This window comes from Colletotrichum scovillei, assembly GCF_011075155.1.
Source record: "Colletotrichum scovillei strain TJNH1 chromosome Unknown Contig00002, whole genome shotgun sequence".
Taxonomy (NCBI): Eukaryota; Fungi; Ascomycota; class Sordariomycetes; order Glomerellales; family Glomerellaceae; genus Colletotrichum; species Colletotrichum scovillei.
Genome location: NW_023336260.1, coordinates 1,668,405 through 1,684,506, shown reverse-complemented (window position 1 = coordinate 1,684,506; position 16,102 = coordinate 1,668,405). Strand labels below are relative to the sequence as shown.

Here is a 16,102-nt window from a genome sequence, read left to right as displayed (position 1 = left end):
CAAGTCAAGCGTGTGGTCTCTAGGACGTGGGACTTCGGGACTTTGGTTGGTCCAATCAAAAGAACGCGCGGCCAACATGCGTCACCTTGCCAGATACGGACAAGGGTCAGGGGACTTGAGAGATATTCACAATTGCAAACGAGCACCATGTCAAGCTTGCCAATGGGAGGAAAACTTCATATCAGAAAGTGAAAGACAAACAATCAAAAGAGTCCTTTCAAATTGTGTTCCAAAGACAATCAACGCTGCCCTCGCAGCGCAGCGTATGTTCTGATGTACAACCAATCTAATAACCTAAACACCTTGATCCAGTCCCTTGGGAATCCGCATCCCATATCCGGTGTAAACGCCGTCTAAAACCAATCCTGTCGCATCTCGGCCGAGGCCTGAGTGGACAAAGAACCACAAACCAATTGCAAAATAATCAACATCTAGCGCCAGGCCTTGGCCAAGGGGCTTCCAATCTTGGGCGCAAACTGCAAGCTCTTTCTGCGAGCCGCCATCAGGCGCTGCATGACGCTCTCGTCCTTGTCTCTGTTGAGAATGCCCTCGCCCATCTGGACAAAGGTGTTCTGCTTGGGAGGGCAGGTCTGCATGTGCAGGGTCTTGGTGGGAGAAGAGTCATACTCAGTCATCCCCGAAGGCGTCTCTGCGGCATAGCGAGCAAGAGCCTCAGGCGCAGGCGTGACGGGAACCGGAGAGATCAGGCCTTGCCAATCATCGTCGTCGTCCTCAGCCTCGTCTGAAGGAGTGTGCATCCACACCGTGCTATCACGTCGGTTCATGGGCGTGTTGGGCGTAGTCTTGGCATCGCGGCCAGCCTTGACGGGCGTGGGAACAAGCATGCCGTTCTGGTTAGCGAGCGCTGTGGGCTCCATGCTCTTGCGACGGCGCGCGCCTCCGCGGGGAACCATGGAGGTGTCGATATAGTAGGGCGCCTCCTCGAGCCACTCATTCTCACGCTCACAGCTGTGTCGATTGGTTAGCCAGACATCATTCAAAAGGACTTGGAAGACACTTACTCAAGAACCCAGCTCACGCCGACGCACTGCACAACACCATTGGACTCTCTGACCTTCTCCATCGTGCGCTTGCCACCATCCTTGTAGACGACGTGGGTGATGCCAATCTTTGAGGCATCCGAGTTGCCAGTTGCACTTGGGTTCCAGTTCCAGGTCTTGACGCATCGAGCTCCCATCTGACCGAGGAGCTCGACAAAGATACCGCTGGCGTCCGCACCCTCGGTGGTGTGCACATCCACAAAAACGACGGCACCACGGAGGAGACCCGGGTTGAGATCCCGGCGGGGAGTGCGCGCCGGTGTTCCGAGGCTCGACCAGACATCAGACTTGGCCGGAGTGACAGGCGCAGAGTCGAGCTCATTATCGTTCTGCTCGTCCTCATCCTTGTGGGTCTTGCCAGGCGAGTAGGAGATGACGGTAGCACTCCTATTCAGGCTTGGACGGCTGACTGGGAGTCGGGAAATACTGGCAGCACGCTTCTTCTTGGGACGAGGGGTCGACTCATCAGCAGGCTTCAGAGGAACCTTGGAGACGGTAGAGAACTCGCGCGCCAGAACACGGTTGGGAGTCACTGGCGGGACATACGCATCGCCGCCGAACATGGCGGGGTCAACGGGCATGTCGTTCTCGTCGCCGTACTCTTGGCTCGCCTCGGAAAGAGTGTCATCGAAGCTGTTGGACGTGTTGACAATCTCATCAATCTCCTCAGGCTCCATCAGAGACATTTCATTGGCCTCAGCTGCAAGAGCCATGTCCTCCTCAGTGACCATGAGGTCGTCGAACTCGGGATCTTCGGCTTCAGCGGAGGCGGAAATCTCGGCCTCAATAGCAGCCTCAATCTCGTTCTGAGCGTCCATATCGGCGCGGACAGTCATCTCATCTTCAAAGTAAGTGCTTCGAAGAGGAGAATCCTCTGCGCGAGGAGTGGCAGCACCCGAGCGTCCAGGAGTGACGGGACGTCTGGGTGTCTTGGAAGGGCTAGCAGCAGACCAAGCGTTGAGTTGATCCGCCAAGGGAGTGAAGCCAACACTGGAAACCCGAGATTTGGCTATGCTTCGTCGAGAATTCGCGGGGGTGGCAAGAACCATATTGTGAGCTGAAGAAACTCTGGGGCTGTTGGCGAGCTCATCGTCAGAGTCAGACTCCATGTTGCCGTACGGGTCCATATCCTTCTGGCGGAGGCCGAAAATGCCGCTGGGGGCATGAAGGGTGAGCTGAGGCGCAGCCGCGGCTTGAGGCTGGAAGTAAGGCTCGTCGTCGACCATCATAGGCTCTCCGTCCGAAGCCGAACCCTCCTCAGTAGCCTCGTCAACAAAGACATCGTCCTCTGTAGGTCCCTCTGACTGCTGAACATGGTCAACCTCTTCAGCCAGCTTCGGCTCTTCAGTGGGGGCTTCCAGAATAGGCATGTTTTTCTTGAGAACCGGGTCGGCATGCCTTGGCAAGACAGCTGAAAGGCGACCGGGGAATTGCATCGGCTCTTCCAAATGGATGGACTCGTTGAGCATAGCCTCGGCGACTTCATCGAGCTCCTCGTCATCCTCACCATCGGCATGCGACTCTTCAGCCATGAGCTTCTCGGAAGATCGCTTGACGGGGCGCAGAGCAGTGGGTGTGGACAGCAACAGAGGCTTTGTGGCGGGAGATTGCATTTCTTCCAGTCGCTCCATGGGCTTTGCGGCCATACCCTTGATAGGAGACAAGGGTCGCTTGGCTGGTGACTGAAGCAGAGAAGCCTTGAAGTTGGAAACCTTCTTCTCGCCCTCATTGATCGAGGGCAGAGCAAAGGGCTTGATGGCGGACTGCGGACGCTTGGCCGGCGACTGAAGCAGAGATGACTTGAATGAGGATGCGGCACCAGTCTCGCCGCTCGCCTGTAGTGATGCTGCAGGCTTCAGAGACACCCCCTCAGCACGCTTGGCCGGGGACTTCATTGAGTCCCGGTAAGGCGAGTTGGGAAGTCTCTTGGCGGGAGAAGCAAGAGCATTTGTGACTTCATCCTCTTTCTCCGTAGGCTTGGTGGAGTTTTCGTCATCATGGAACTGCTCTGAGTCGGAAGTCTTATCGGCAGGCAGCAGGTTGAGCTTCTTGGAGGATCCGAGGGCACCAGTGGGCGGCTTTGTCGGGCTCTTCATCATTGGTCGCGGGGGTGTGTCCGGGCCGGCCAGCTCGTCATCGGAGAAGTCGCGAGGCATGGGGACCTGAGTAACCTTCTTAGGGCTCAAAGGAGTCTTGTCCGTCTTCGTGGCGGTGGAGGAGGCGGCGGCGGCGGCGGACTTGGTCGATCGAGGTGCCTTGGGAACGGGAGGCTTTCGTACTGGTCTGCCCCTGAGACCAGTGGTAGCTGCGGGCTTCTCGGTCGTCTTCTTGCTTGCGTCAGGAGCGATGTTTTCCTTTTCGGGTTCTTGGAATGTTACCGTCTTCTTGACGGCGGGCTTTGCTGCTGTGACTGGTGCTGCGCGAGTACGCGTCGTCGTCTTCTTCACCGGCTCCGCTTCCTTGGGGGCAGACTCTTCAGCTGCCACCTTTCTGGGCCGGCCACGGGTGGGCTTTACTGGCTCATCTTTGGGAGCTGAGGGAAGTGTGCCGGAAACCTGGCGCGCAGCAGCTCGTGCACGAGTTGCTCGGCCAGGAACACCACTTGATGATGAGGCTGCTGTTGCCGTTACAGCGGGCTCTTCTGTCTTCTTGGGGCGGCCTCTGGTAGCTCTTGTGGCACGAGGTGCGGCCTCGGATTGCTGTGCTTCTTCGGTGTGCTCTTCCTCCTCAGCATCATCGGCTCGTGTCTTTCTCTTCGCTGAGGTCGATCGCGTCGGGGCAGAAACGCTTGCTTTGGCCTTGGCCGCGGCGGTCACGATCTTGGTAGCTCTAGTGTTGGTCGTGGTATCGGCAGTCTTTGCAGCTCTGGAGCGCGTGATACGCTTAGGGGGTGATTGAGGCTCCATCTTGTGTGTGCGTGGGGTTTGAGGGCGAGAAAAAAATAAAAAAAAAAGATGAGATAGAATGGGTGTTGGCTGTGCTTGCTGGTTGGATTAGTACACTGTGGTTGTCGAGAGTATGTTGTCGTTTATTTACATGATGCTGTGACGGTTGAACTGGAAGCGCAAAGTCAGGGAAGAGCGGGCGGAGGGTTTTGTTGATATGGAGCTTCGCGTAATTGCCGTTGCCATGTCAACGTTCCAAGGGGCCCACTTTCGGAACGCTGCAGCCCTTTCCCGGGAAAACTCCACAAAATGTCAGGTGCTCGACCCTGGAAACCCTTGACACCTGGCGAATAGACACCTGCCAGCCGTCTACCACTTCTCTTCTGTTCGTTCGTCAAAACACCGTCGCTGACAACGAGGACACGCCCGATCCTGGTCTACACCGCGTCATCGAACAATCTATTGGATCTCCCATCACGCCAGTGTCACCTCTAGCAAGCCGTGAATCAACACTTGATTGTGTTGTTGATCAACAACGATACAGTTCATGCGTTTACCAAAGGCATCTCCCAAGCGACCTGCATCACATCCATCAAAAGCCATGCATGTCTGCTACACCAAACAGCGAAGCCTAGACTGCCGAAAGAGCGCTCGCCGTGGCATCCACAAGAAATGACTTACTTTGCGAGTAACGGTTACTGCAGGTCGCTTACCTCTTTGATTGAGTCCTAACGAATGCAATTTGGCTAGTCGCGACGTTGGGACCAGCATCGCGTTGTTACCTACACCTATCCAACGCTCACCATGCTTGCTCCTGGTTCAAGCAAACGGCGTGTCGACCGCATGACGTCGAGATGGCTCAAAGAAGATCTTTTTGTAGACTCTTCTAGGCCACGCTGAAACATCTCACCTCGCGCAGAATCATCTCGCGCCTAGCCGAAGAACGGCCTCGTCCCGTTTTGACGTATCTAAGAGATCTCAGGCAATAGAGAGCATCTCTCTCCCCGCACTCAATCTGCAATCTACTCTATTCCGGCCTGTCCCTCCTGACAAGGCACACCCTAGACACAGGCTTATCTGCCCGCACCAGCACTCGCTAATGCGGTGCAGCGGCACCTTCTGACGCCATGGGGCCCTTAAGCAAAACTCCGGTAGTGGCTGGCTCGGGATCGACCCTTCATTGGACCCTCGGGAGACTCATGCAGGCTATAGGGCAACCCGAGGCTCAAGGAACATCGCAAACTCAAGCACAGTTGCATTCCTGGGGCTGTACGAAGCAGGCTGTCTCCTTACAAACTCCGTACATAGTGCGCGCTCCGCCTGGAAAGGGCTCGGACAGACTCAGAGGTCCGCATGCGTAGTATATTGTTCCATACTTCCCGACAGACTTCCATCGGGGCTACGTTGCCGTGTGTTCTCATGGCTGGGCAGCGACCTCGGCAAGCAGCAGCAAAGACAGCCGCAGCAGAGTATGGGAGTCAGCAATGGGATGGCGCAGGCACACGCACACAGCAGGCCAACACATCGCACCAACACCAACCGTGTTAGCCTCCGCCTCTTCCGTTGCCGCCGATCGATTCCAGGTACCGTTCTTGGCCCTGCTGTGTCGACGCATGCCTCGTCTCACCCACACAAATCTATCGCTGCCATTCGCCCACCACTCGATGGCGGGGGCTTTGAAAGGAGGCAGGAGGCAGAGTGCCGTATTGTATACGGTGGCATGCCTAGGAATTGCGGTCAGCACGGATGGGAGAAATGTCACATACTGTCCGGATTAGGGAAGACGATGGCAGGGGAACAAGCATCAAACGCCTCAGGAGGCTTGCGACTGATGGCTAACCATCTCAAGGAAGGGCTCAAGTCTGACAGTTCGGGCACGAGCACAACACTTGCACGAGCACACGACAGCAAGGCGACGTATTCGTACCTTACCCTCTGCGGTTGCACATGATTTGTATGAACAGAGAATGCGGCATGCGACATGCCACACCGAGTGACCAGGTTCCATCTCATAAAACGCCGCACCCGAGACCGTGGAACCCGCCGCTTCAGCATTGCGGCGCTTGACCTCATCGCGCCCTGGGCTACCGTGCTCTCTCGCGCTTCTCTCTCGTTTTGTACTAATCTCTCACAAGGTTTGTTGTCTCCTTGCATCATCCGGATCCGGGCGCTCACTGTCTTCTCATCTCCCCGTCGGCATCTTGGACCGAATTCTGCCCTATCGTACTCTTTTACGGACCCTCTCTCATCTTCGGCACCCGCGTATCCCTACGACTCCACGTTGTTTCCAATGAGCTTCTGATTGCCCCAGAAAAAGAGGCCGCCTTTTTTTCCTTTTACAAATTCCCTCTTTGGGGCACCATACCACTACTCTGTACGGAGTACCAAGACTCCTTTGGATCCTGACCTCACATCATCACTAGCCAAGCCGGGTGATCCGGATCTTCCCATTCGCTCCATAGCCACAATTTCCGCGTACTCATCTCATCCCGCCTCAGCTGCCCAGCACGCCCAGCTTATTAGGCTCTGCAGGTTACACAGTACTCATCTCCCTCTTATTCGTCAGTCCACACATGAAACTTTACGGATACCGCACGCAGGGTCAGATCAAAGATCACCTCAATCAAAGACCTTGTCCAGGTTCACGGACAGACTCAGACTCCACTGTCGTATCGTGGAATGCTCCGCCGTTGGCAATCCCTTTTTAATAGCCGCTAGATCACGCTCTCTTTTCGCTTGAGTACATACCCTGAGATTGAACATCTGCCAATCTCCCGAACCTTAAGTCCTCTTCGTTCTCGCAGAACGTCGTCACGTCTGGGAACGGTCATTGGGAACTCAGCTACTAATCCTAGCTCTCACCATTGACAACTCATCCCAACACCCACTTTAGACAACGCAGGAACTGATCTTCCCGTCAAATCGCATCGCTCCTCCATCAGCAACCAAGCATTGGCCAACAAGGGGCTTTCTTGTAGCAAGAAAAAGACCACGGCATCCCGACGTCTCAGTCCGATTAAAAAGAAGGACCGCGCTCACACTCAAAAAAACTCTCCAATTCGACGTCATACCGGCCAACACCAGGCGAAAACCTTCTTTAGCTCGACGGGTCCGTGAAAAAGGCCGAAGCCTCCTCATCCCCGTCAAAGTCGCCGCACCGCACAGCCGCTGGGCCATGCCCACAAGGTCGACAATCGCTGGATCCTATTACTACTAGTGTCCATCCGTCGCCCATCTCTACCGTCCCTTCCGATCCTTCCTTTTTCTATTCCGGAGTTTGGGTTATCCGTATATCTTTCACAACCCCCATCCTCTTTTTGATACCCCCTTTCAAGCTTCCCTTCTGTTCGCCCACTTACAAAACCAACGCCTCTGGTTCAAATGTTCCACCTGTTCCACTAGGCCTAGGATCAAAGGAGGATTTACACACAAATGATGCTCTCATCCCTATTGGCAGTGGCAGCTGCCGTTGCCCAGGTGTGGGCGGTTGATCCCGTGAAGCCAATGGCGGCCGGGCTCATCATGGAGGCCCTGGACCCCCGCGCCCTCCCCAACTCGCCTTCGGGAGGCTACGCACCCGCGATCGTCGACTGCCCGTCCGCCCGTCCCACAATCCGGTCCGCATCGGCCCTGTCACCGAACGAGACAGCATGGCTCCCCCTTCGCCGCAACGCCACCGTCGAACCCATGCGCGAGTTCCTAACTCGCGTCAGCATTCCCAACTTTGATGCCGGTGCCTACATCGACCGTGTAAGCTCATCATCATCGCAATTGCCCAACATCGCCCTTGCCGTGTCAGGTGGTGGGTACCGGGCCCTCATGAACGGCGCCGGCTTCCTTGCTGCCGCAGATAGCCGGACCCCCAACTCGACATCAGCTGGCCAGATCGGTGGCCTCCTCCAGTCCGCCACTTACGTTGCCGGTCTTTCTGGTGGTGGATGGCTCGTCGGATCCATCTTCACGAACAACTTCTCCTCCGTGGTCGACCTGCAGCGCGGCTCAAAGGGATCCGCCGTCTGGAAATTCGACCGGTCCATCTTCTCGGGCCCCAAAGAATCCGGCCTCTCCATCCTCAACACAGCCGAGTACTGGAGAGATGTTGCCAAGCAAGTCGATACCAAGGACCAAGGCTTCGAGGTTTCCATCACGGACTACTGGGGCCGCGCTCTCTCCTACCAGCTCATCAACGCCACTGACGGCGGGCCGGCCTACACCTTCTCGTCCATCGCCGACGAGCCCGACTTCCAGTCCGGCCAGCAGCCCTTCCCCATCCTCGTCGCCGACGGCCGCGCCCCCAACGAGCGCATCATCTCTCTCAACGCTACCGTCTACGAGTTCAACCCCTTTGAGCTCGGCACCTGGGACAACACCGCCTACGGCTTCGCTCCCCTCCGCTACCTCGCCTCCAACTTCTCCGCCGGCCGCATCCCAAACAACGGCTCCTGCGTCCGCGGCTTCGACCAGGCTGGCTTCGTCATGGGCACCTCCTCCTCCCTCTTCAACCAGTTCATGCTCCAGAACCTCTCCTCCGCCGGCCTGCCCGACTTCATCCAGTCCGCCCTGACCACCATCCTCAACGTCCTGGACCAGGACAACAACGACATCGCCCAATACGTGCCCAACCCCTTTTACGGCTACAATCCGCGCACAAACGTAAACGCAAACCAGACCCAGCTCTCCCTCGTCGACGGCGGCGAAGACCTCCAAAACATCCCCCTCCACCCCCTGATCCAACCCAACCGCGCCGTTGACGTAATCTTCGCCGTCGACTCTTCTGCCGACACAAACTACAACTGGCCCAACGGCACAGCCCTCCGCGCAACCTATGACCGCGTCGCCCAGCCCATCGCAAACGGCACCCTCTTCCCCCCCGTCCCGGACGCAAACACCTTCATCAACCTAGGCCTCAACCGCCGCCCGACCTTCTTCGGCTGCAACGCCTCAAACTTCACCCTCTCGGGCAATCAGCGCGTGCCGCCCCTCGTCGTCTACCTCCCCAACGCGCCCTACGTCGCCCACTCCAACGTCTCGACCTTTGACCCCAGCTACGAGCTCGACCAGCGCGACGCAATCATCCAAAACGGCTACGACTCGGCCACTCAGGGCAACGCGACCCTCGACGCCCAGTGGCCCGTCTGCGTGGCCTGCGCCGTGCTCTCCCGCAGCATGGCGCGGTCCCGCGAGACCGTGCCCGACGCCTGCGCGCAGTGCTTCTCGCGGTACTGCTGGAACGGCACGCTCGATACCCGCGAGGTGGACTATAACCCCACCTTTTCGATTGGCAACATCGAGGCCAACAGTCCGGCCGCGAGGACGGGTGTGAGTTTTGCAGCTGGGGTGTTGAGTGCGGCGGCGGCGGCGCTGGTGCTGGCCATCTAAGATTTTGGTTTTCATGATGATATTTTTGCGCATTAACGGCCTTTCTTTCGATACAACATTACGGGACATCACGGCCGGCAGTGGGTTCATGTTCGAAAACCATATTATTCCCCCAAGGCTAAGGGGGGCATTCTTGGACTCTCCTTCGCCTTCTGAGCTCCCTTGAGAGCAGGAAAACAGGATACTGCTCTGGCGTTGGTCAGCATTAGGATCACGGACATATTCATTACACGGGGGTAAAAAACAGAGAGGTTGGGGAAGAAGCAAGACTTGTTTTTGCAAGACTCTCACTAGAGAAATAGGAGTGTGTGTGAGAGAGAGAGAGAGAGAAGAGAGATGCGTAGTCTTTGAAAAGGCGAATTTGGGGATATCCACTAATGCAAAGGTCCTTCCTTGTAAAAACATGACTGCATCAACAGGCTGCATGTAATGCCATTCGAGGAACCACGGCTCCTGTGCTCCTCCCCCTCCCGTTTTCCCGTGATATTTCCCAAGCTGAGAGAACACCACATATTCTGCTCCTTGCTAGGCCGTGTGAAACCTCTCGCCCCCAACACCGGACCTCCTCCCAAATCCTATGTAGAACGACCTGGAAACCCGGTGGTTTGCTGTGGAAAAATAATATGTATGATTCTCCCGACTCCGACCGTTCGCCTCCCAGACCTAACGAGGAGTATGAATGATGCAATGTCGTGAAAATCAGTCATTAACGCGTAAAAGCAGGCCCGGCGAAGGGCTCTGAGAGGAACAGGGGTTTCGGCGGAGACGGTGGTCGGTTCGGTGGCTCATTGAGTAAATCGAACTGTGGCGCCAGACAGTGATTTTTTTGCCATACGCAGCGTCTGGTCTGTTTCGCAGCCTTGTCGTCCCCTGATGGTGTCCTTTGTCGAAGGAGGACTAAGAGAATTGATAAAACGTATAATGCGGCGGCAATGCGGCGGCAAAGCACCGTTAGGTTATTTTGACACCCGTCTCGTGTGACCCAGCTTCCCATCTTTTGGCTGGCTCAGTCCACCAGAGACCTATCTAGATGGTCGAAAAGGGCCGTCAACCCTTACATCCTTGACACCCTCGGGCATCATTCTCAGCCATTCGGTCCAGTTATCAATGTCGATCGGTTCGTCTCCTATCCGGAATGAGAGTACCAGTTGCTGACCTTCTGTACCGAACGGAAGGCTTGTCCTCAAGGGACCAATGTTGAGAGGTGCGAGAAGAATTGAGGGTAGTCGAGCATTTCCAGACATTTGCATGTGGAGCGGGGACGGGAAGCTGGTGATCGTTTCCTTTTCAGGGTTCCTATCCTGAACGAGGGAAGGATAATTGGACAGTAGTTTTGAGTGAAGCTCTGCTGCAGAGAAAGGACTCGTGAATCGTTGTGAGGCGCGCGTTTTTAGGTGCTCGGTAAGAACTTTGGTAAACGTGCATCGATCCAGGGCATCGAAGTGCTCCTCGGATACAGCAGCAGCCACCAGTTCCAAGACACCTTGCTGGCGGTGCATCTTGGAAGATGGGAAGAATGCGGCGTCCATCACAATCAGGGTGTCTGAACAGGCCTCCTCAAGCACCTGCTGAATACCACTCCACCAGATAGTCTCGGCCTTGTCCTTGTCTTTTGAGCTGGCAAGACGTTAGGTTGCAAGCCTCCTAAGAAGGCTACTTGAGAAGTACTCACCTGGCGAGCACCATCTCCCGGTTGCCGTCCAAGTAGGAATGACCGTTGTAGTAGACAATCTTTAGAACGTCCCTCTGATCACGATCCTCCACAAAGTCGGTAATCTTGCGCGAGAGCCATCTCCACGGGCTTTTGCAGGCCTCTGAAGCAGACGGAATAGTCGTGATCGAAAACGTATACCGGTAATATTGGTCGAAAACTTCTCCCAGTTCTTTGACGGAGCTTCCAACGCTGAAATCAGGGTCGTCCTGCCAGTACAGAAGCAAGGCCTGCGCACTTGAGTAGCGGCTCCGGCTGGGAGTAGACAGAATTCTCGAAACATTGGTCTGTAAGTCAGATTTAAGACTATCAATACCAGGCAAAATTGGAGGCTTGTCGAGCCTGGGGCCGGTCGGGAGTGGCGTGCGAATGCGAGACTCGCTGAGGCGGTGACCACCAGGAGGCGTCGGGGAGTCTATCTCCATCTCCTCGGGGTCCTGCGTGAACATTGACTTGACATTGTTGTTGTTCAGGGCCGGCGCTGGGCTGAGGGGCCGCTGGCCAGCCATAGACGGGGCGATATCCTGGATGCTGGGACTGTGAGACCTATGATATTTCCTGACGGCATCCTCCCAGGTCATGTTGTGATGGCTAGGATGGCACTTGGCAAGGGCAGGATTGTCAGCAGGGGTGAGCACTTTTTGACAATAAAGACGTGAAGGGGTCACGGGTGGCTTACTGCAACTCTCCTTCTGCGACAGTCATTACAGGCGCCCAGCTTTCTGATGAGTGCGGCTTTCTCTCTCTGTTGCTGGGACAAAGGACCGGTTCGCCTCCTGCTCGCGCGGACCCGGTTAGAGACGTCGGAGCCATCCTTTACATGGAATATGGATGTTAAGTTAGGAGAGGTGTCGGCACTGTACGATGTGTTGCTTGTGTCCACGGACATATTGGTGGCAGCGGATGCCGCCGTGGCCTGAGTTGATATGGACGAGTTGGTGTCCTTCCTCAGCGGAGGAGAAGCCGACTGGCCGGGGGTGGGGGGAGGTTGCTGTGACTGGTGCTGAGGAGTCGTTTGCTGCTGCGGCGGCGGTTGATGCTGCGCTGGCAATGACTGCTGTTGTTGGAGCGGAGACTGTTGCGATTGAGGCAGCTCATGATGAGACATTGAAGGTGAGCCAGTTTGGGGTCTGTTTCCAGACTCCTCGCTGCCATTCTTCGGAGGCGCCTCTAACAGACTCGGAGCCGGATGCATGCTTGCAAGTTGTGTTGTCTTATTCCCTTTGTCACAGCAGCAACTACCCTTGACCCATCCTCGGTGTGCGTTGGTGCAATGGTATGTGGCAGAAAAGATGAGAGAGAAGGAAGGAGAAGAAAAAGAGTTTCGAGAATAAGAGAGGGTGGCTAGTGGAATTCCCGCGCCCCTTCTCTTCTCATACACACACACACTTGGCTCTGTCTGGCTGTCGCGCCTTTTCTTTGAAGTTGGGCAGATTGTGTGGTGGTGCCCCACCGAGATTCACCGACGCGAAAGAGCGACCAGAGAAAAGTGAGGGGTAAAAGAAACGGGTCCTCGGAGGCGGGGAGCAGCCAAACAGAGAATGCGCCGAGGGCAAATGATGCCAATTGAGACCCGGAAACCGGAAGAAACCACCGCAGGGACGGTCGAGAATAAAAGAAGGACAATTAGACTTGGTTTCGGTGGACGACCGTCTCAATTCGAGGTGTGTGAAGGTGGGAGGATGAGGGCCGAGGCCAAGGTGCACGAATAAAAATAAGGTCGGTCGGTCAGGATTTAAGGGTACGTGCACCGAGCACCGGAGAGGGAAAGAGCAAAGAAAGCACGGGCCAGGACCCCCGGTAAGGTACGGCGCTGGGAATTGAGATCGGGAGGTGAGGTGGTACTGAACCTCTGGTAGTGCCCGTACGCAGTTAGGTAGTGTGGTGGTGGTGGTTGGCTGGTTGTGGTGGAGGTGGTAGTGGACTATGGTTTGGACGCTGGTGGTACCTCTGGTGCAAAACCTTCTCCAGTATGTCGTTTGCGTGGATTTGGATGTTGTTGTTGTGGTGGGAGAAGAGAAAAAGCGACGAGGTATGGATACTTCTGGCAAGGTACCGATCAGTCCAGGCCGGGATGGGGATGGGGACGGGTGAAGGGGACGGGGGAAGTTGGGCGTACGTAGGTGGAAAGAGAGACATACATACTTACAGTCTGGATGGATGGATGGAAATCTGTTGACCGGGCCGGTACAACTAAATCTCTGTCCGATTTTCTTGCAGCCAGAGATACACGGAAAACAGATACGGCGGTTAAAAAGCCCTTATTGGTAGGTACCGAGCGAGTATCGTCGACTGAGGTGAACCGAGTGACTTGCAGAGGTGTAGCACAAGGCAAGGTAGGAGGGAGAGGGACGAGACTGAGAAACGAGACAACCCTGCGACAGGGATCGTGGATGTTGTGGATTTTGGGTTCAGAGAGTTCGATGCTTGGGCTTGGTGCTGAGTGAGTGATCCAGGTGAGGGTTGTGACTTTTATCGAGCGGGTCTGGGTCCGGGTTTCGGTCTGATGGTTTTTTTGTGTTGCTGCTGCTTGCCGATGCTGAGCGGTTTTACTCTGGTTCTCTGATGATGATCTGTAGGTAGTCGACCTTCTTTCTATGTTCCGTTCGCCGGGTCTTATGGTTCAAGGTATCTGGAGATGTTTGTTGCTTCGTTTCCGTTCGTCTTTACAAGTACTTTCTGCTTGCTAAGAAAGGGAGTTAGAGAGCGAGACACAGAGAACAGAGAACACAAGCCAAGACGCGTGGTCGGTAGGTAAAGAAATCCCCGCAGAGTCGAGGCCCCCGGTCCTCTCCTCAAGTTTTCTGAGTCGTTGCACTGGCAGGTGTGGATATCTCAAGAGCAAGAGGACCGGGTTCCTCTTCTTTTCCAGCATCACGCTTCACCAAAGTCTCCATTCGTGGATGAGTGTGAACATCATCATATTTTCTTCTTCACACAAGGTTTTCGCTCACCTCAACTCTCCGTTGCACCTTAGGTGCCTATGTCCATGCGAGATTCAATGCAATGCAAGCTTTGAGGTCTGAATGGCTCAATCGTGTTCGGGGAGATGGATGTAGGTTGATAGGCACTTGCAAGTTGAAAAAGACATGAATAAGAAAGTATGGCAGAGCACGAGAGAGAGGAATGAGCTCAAGGAAGCAGTCGTCGGGTATTCATTCGTACGGAGCAGAGAAAGGCAGGTGCGCTGTAGTAAGTCGCACGACACAGCCCAGCCGAGCCCAGTCGTGCCAGTCTTAACCTCCAAATCAGCTTCCATTCGATCTGGCCAGCCCACCTCACCTGCTACCCCGTGGTGCATCTCAGGTTTGTCTACATCGCCATCTGCACCTGCATTCTGAGCTACCTACCTTAGGTAGGGAAAGGTATGTACTCATGAAGTACCTCGTCTCCGTGGTGGCTGCCGATCTATTCAAGGCAGGTACTTTGCCTCATGTTATTTCTTAAAAGTGACTTGGACAGGTCAGTCACTCAACCCAATGGAAGAAAGGAAGGAACTGAGGTGCACTCTTTCCCTCTCACCTCAACTAGACCGACATTGGTACATTTCGGAAAGGAAGCCGCACCCGCATTTGCACCAGCTACTGCATAATGAGACTGGTATCGTTCCGGCGTTCCTTCCCATCACCTACCTTACCTTACCTAACATCCAGGAATAGGTAAGGTAGCAGATGGAAAGTCGACAACCTCACTTGTCAGGCTTCACGGAGCGCTTGACCCGGCACCGTTTTAATTTTTTTTTTCTCAATCCTTGGAGGGGAAGGAGGGGGAAACAGCGCCTGGCACGTCAAAGGAAGGGTCCAGGGGGGCCACCGGGGGGTGGTAACCTTTCACCTCCACACGCGCACGCACCAGATTCTGCAAAAGGTGGGAAGGTGCGAGGTGTGAAGTGGGATGGAACGATGGGCCACGGGCAGTTTGCTGCGCCGTGGCGGGGACACCTTCCCTATCCAAGACCTCAAGGTACTCCGTGCCGTCATTTTGGCAGGGAAGTGACTTTGTCCGACGGTGAGCTTCCATGGCACGCATGGAGGACGGGAGACCTGTCTCGGGTTGGCAGGTGAGAGAGGAAATACGACGGTTGCTCTTGCCGCCAAACCGCTAAACTGCTAAACCGCCGCTCTTTGCTCCGAACCTCTAGTCTTTTTTTTTTTCTCTCCCATCGGCGTTTTCTCGTCTTGTCTCGTCCGCCTACCTTACTACCTGACCACCTCACCTAATCCAGTCTACCACCAACCGTCACCCTACAACCGCCACACACAGCATCCGTACCTTGACCTGTTACCTTGGCCAGCCAGTTCTTGTCTGCTCTCCCTTCTCCCCCGCGATCCACTTTAGATCTTAACGAGATGCTTGAATCGAGTAGGATTATGGGGTCATTGCTGAAGCGTCCCAGACTCCCAGCCATCACTACGACAGTGTCCACACCTTCAGCTCCAAGTCTAAAAGGCAAGGTAGAGCTAGCATTGCATGGGATCGGAAAGGGCAGGGCAGAAATGCCCAGGACACTGAAAGATCCGTTGTCTTAGGCATGCACACATATCCGTACACACACATTCACAAGGACAACTTCTCGCATTACAATCTGGCATGGCCTCACTTAGACCCGAAGAGTCGACAGATGCGCCTGATATTCAAAGACATCCAGGCGTTCGCGCAGGATTCGCAGCCCAGTCAATAAAGCCCAGCCCAGCCCAGCCCAGCCATCAGTCGCGCGGCCCGCCCGATGATCTTCAACGAGCCAATATGCTCACCGACCGAGGAATGGTGTGGACGTCTGTTCTCGGTGTCTCGGCTGGGGGGCGTCTAGCCATGTCCCGTCCGCTTGGCATGTGCGGCTTGACTACAGTACGGAGAAGCTCGGAAACCAAACAGCAGCTGAGACCCAAGTCAATGACCTCTGTCGCCGCAAAACCACACTTCCTGAGATTCCGTCTCCTTCCATACGACCAGCCGTTTTGCGGGTATTGCCTGACCCTGCCTCTTCACTGCCTGACTGATGGAAGCGAGGAACGATATCAAAACACCCGCACCCATAGAGCAAATCATGACGAGAACGACAATGG

The 16,102-nt window shown here is 55.3% G+C and overlaps 3 protein-coding genes across 3 annotated transcripts; 1 reads left to right on the top strand and 2 right to left on the bottom strand.

Annotated features, from left to right (window-relative positions):
* Window positions 1-431: 431 nt before the first annotated feature.
* Window positions 432-3,967, bottom strand: HER10_EVM0002164 (uncharacterized protein; the record flags this gene model as incomplete). Its single annotated transcript, XM_035471889.1, has 2 exons — window positions 432-969; window positions 1,023-3,967. The coding sequence occupies 2 exons, from the start codon at window positions 3,965-3,967 to the stop codon at window positions 432-434; spliced, it is 3,483 nt and encodes a 1,160-aa protein (XP_035336953.1).
* A 2,046-nt stretch (window positions 3,968-6,013) lies between these two features.
* Window positions 6,014-10,191, top strand: HER10_EVM0013094 (lysophospholipase). Its single transcript, XM_035482462.1, has one exon. The coding sequence runs from the start codon at window positions 7,379-7,381 to the stop codon at window positions 9,323-9,325; it is 1,947 nt and encodes a 648-aa protein (XP_035337839.1). The 5' UTR covers window positions 6,014-7,378; the 3' UTR covers window positions 9,326-10,191.
* Window position 10,192: 1 nt separating this feature from the next.
* On the bottom strand, window positions 10,193-14,450 carry HER10_EVM0007043 (uncharacterized protein). The gene is made up of 3 exons (XM_035476610.1): window positions 11,716-14,450; window positions 10,998-11,638; window positions 10,193-10,942 (listed from the first exon to the last, which is right to left on the bottom strand). The coding sequence occupies exons 1-3, from the start codon at window positions 12,229-12,231 to the stop codon at window positions 10,348-10,350; spliced, it is 1,752 nt and encodes a 583-aa protein (XP_035337330.1). The 5' UTR covers window positions 12,232-14,450; the 3' UTR covers window positions 10,193-10,347.
* Between the last annotated feature and the right edge of the window lie 1,652 nt (window positions 14,451-16,102).

What these genes read in the sequence shown, in the direction of transcription:
- HER10_EVM0013094 (XM_035482462.1), top strand. Translation starts at nt 7,379, where the DNA reads ATGATGCTCTCATCCCTATTGGCAGTGGCAGCTGCCGTTGCCCAGGTG.
- HER10_EVM0007043 (XM_035476610.1), bottom strand. Translation starts at nt 12,231, where the DNA reads ATGCATCCGGCTCCGAGTCTGTTAGAGGCGCCTCCGAAGAATGGCAGC. An exon ending in GTCGCAGAAGGAGAGTTGCA is followed by an intron (nt 11,639 to 11,715) that starts GTAAGCCACCCG and finishes GCCCTTGCCAAG; the next exon opens with TGCCATCCTAGCCATCACAA. An exon ending in CGGGAGATGGTGCTCGCCAG is followed by an intron (nt 10,943 to 10,997) that starts GTGAGTACTTCT and finishes ACGTCTTGCCAG; the next exon opens with CTCAAAAGACAAGGACAAGG.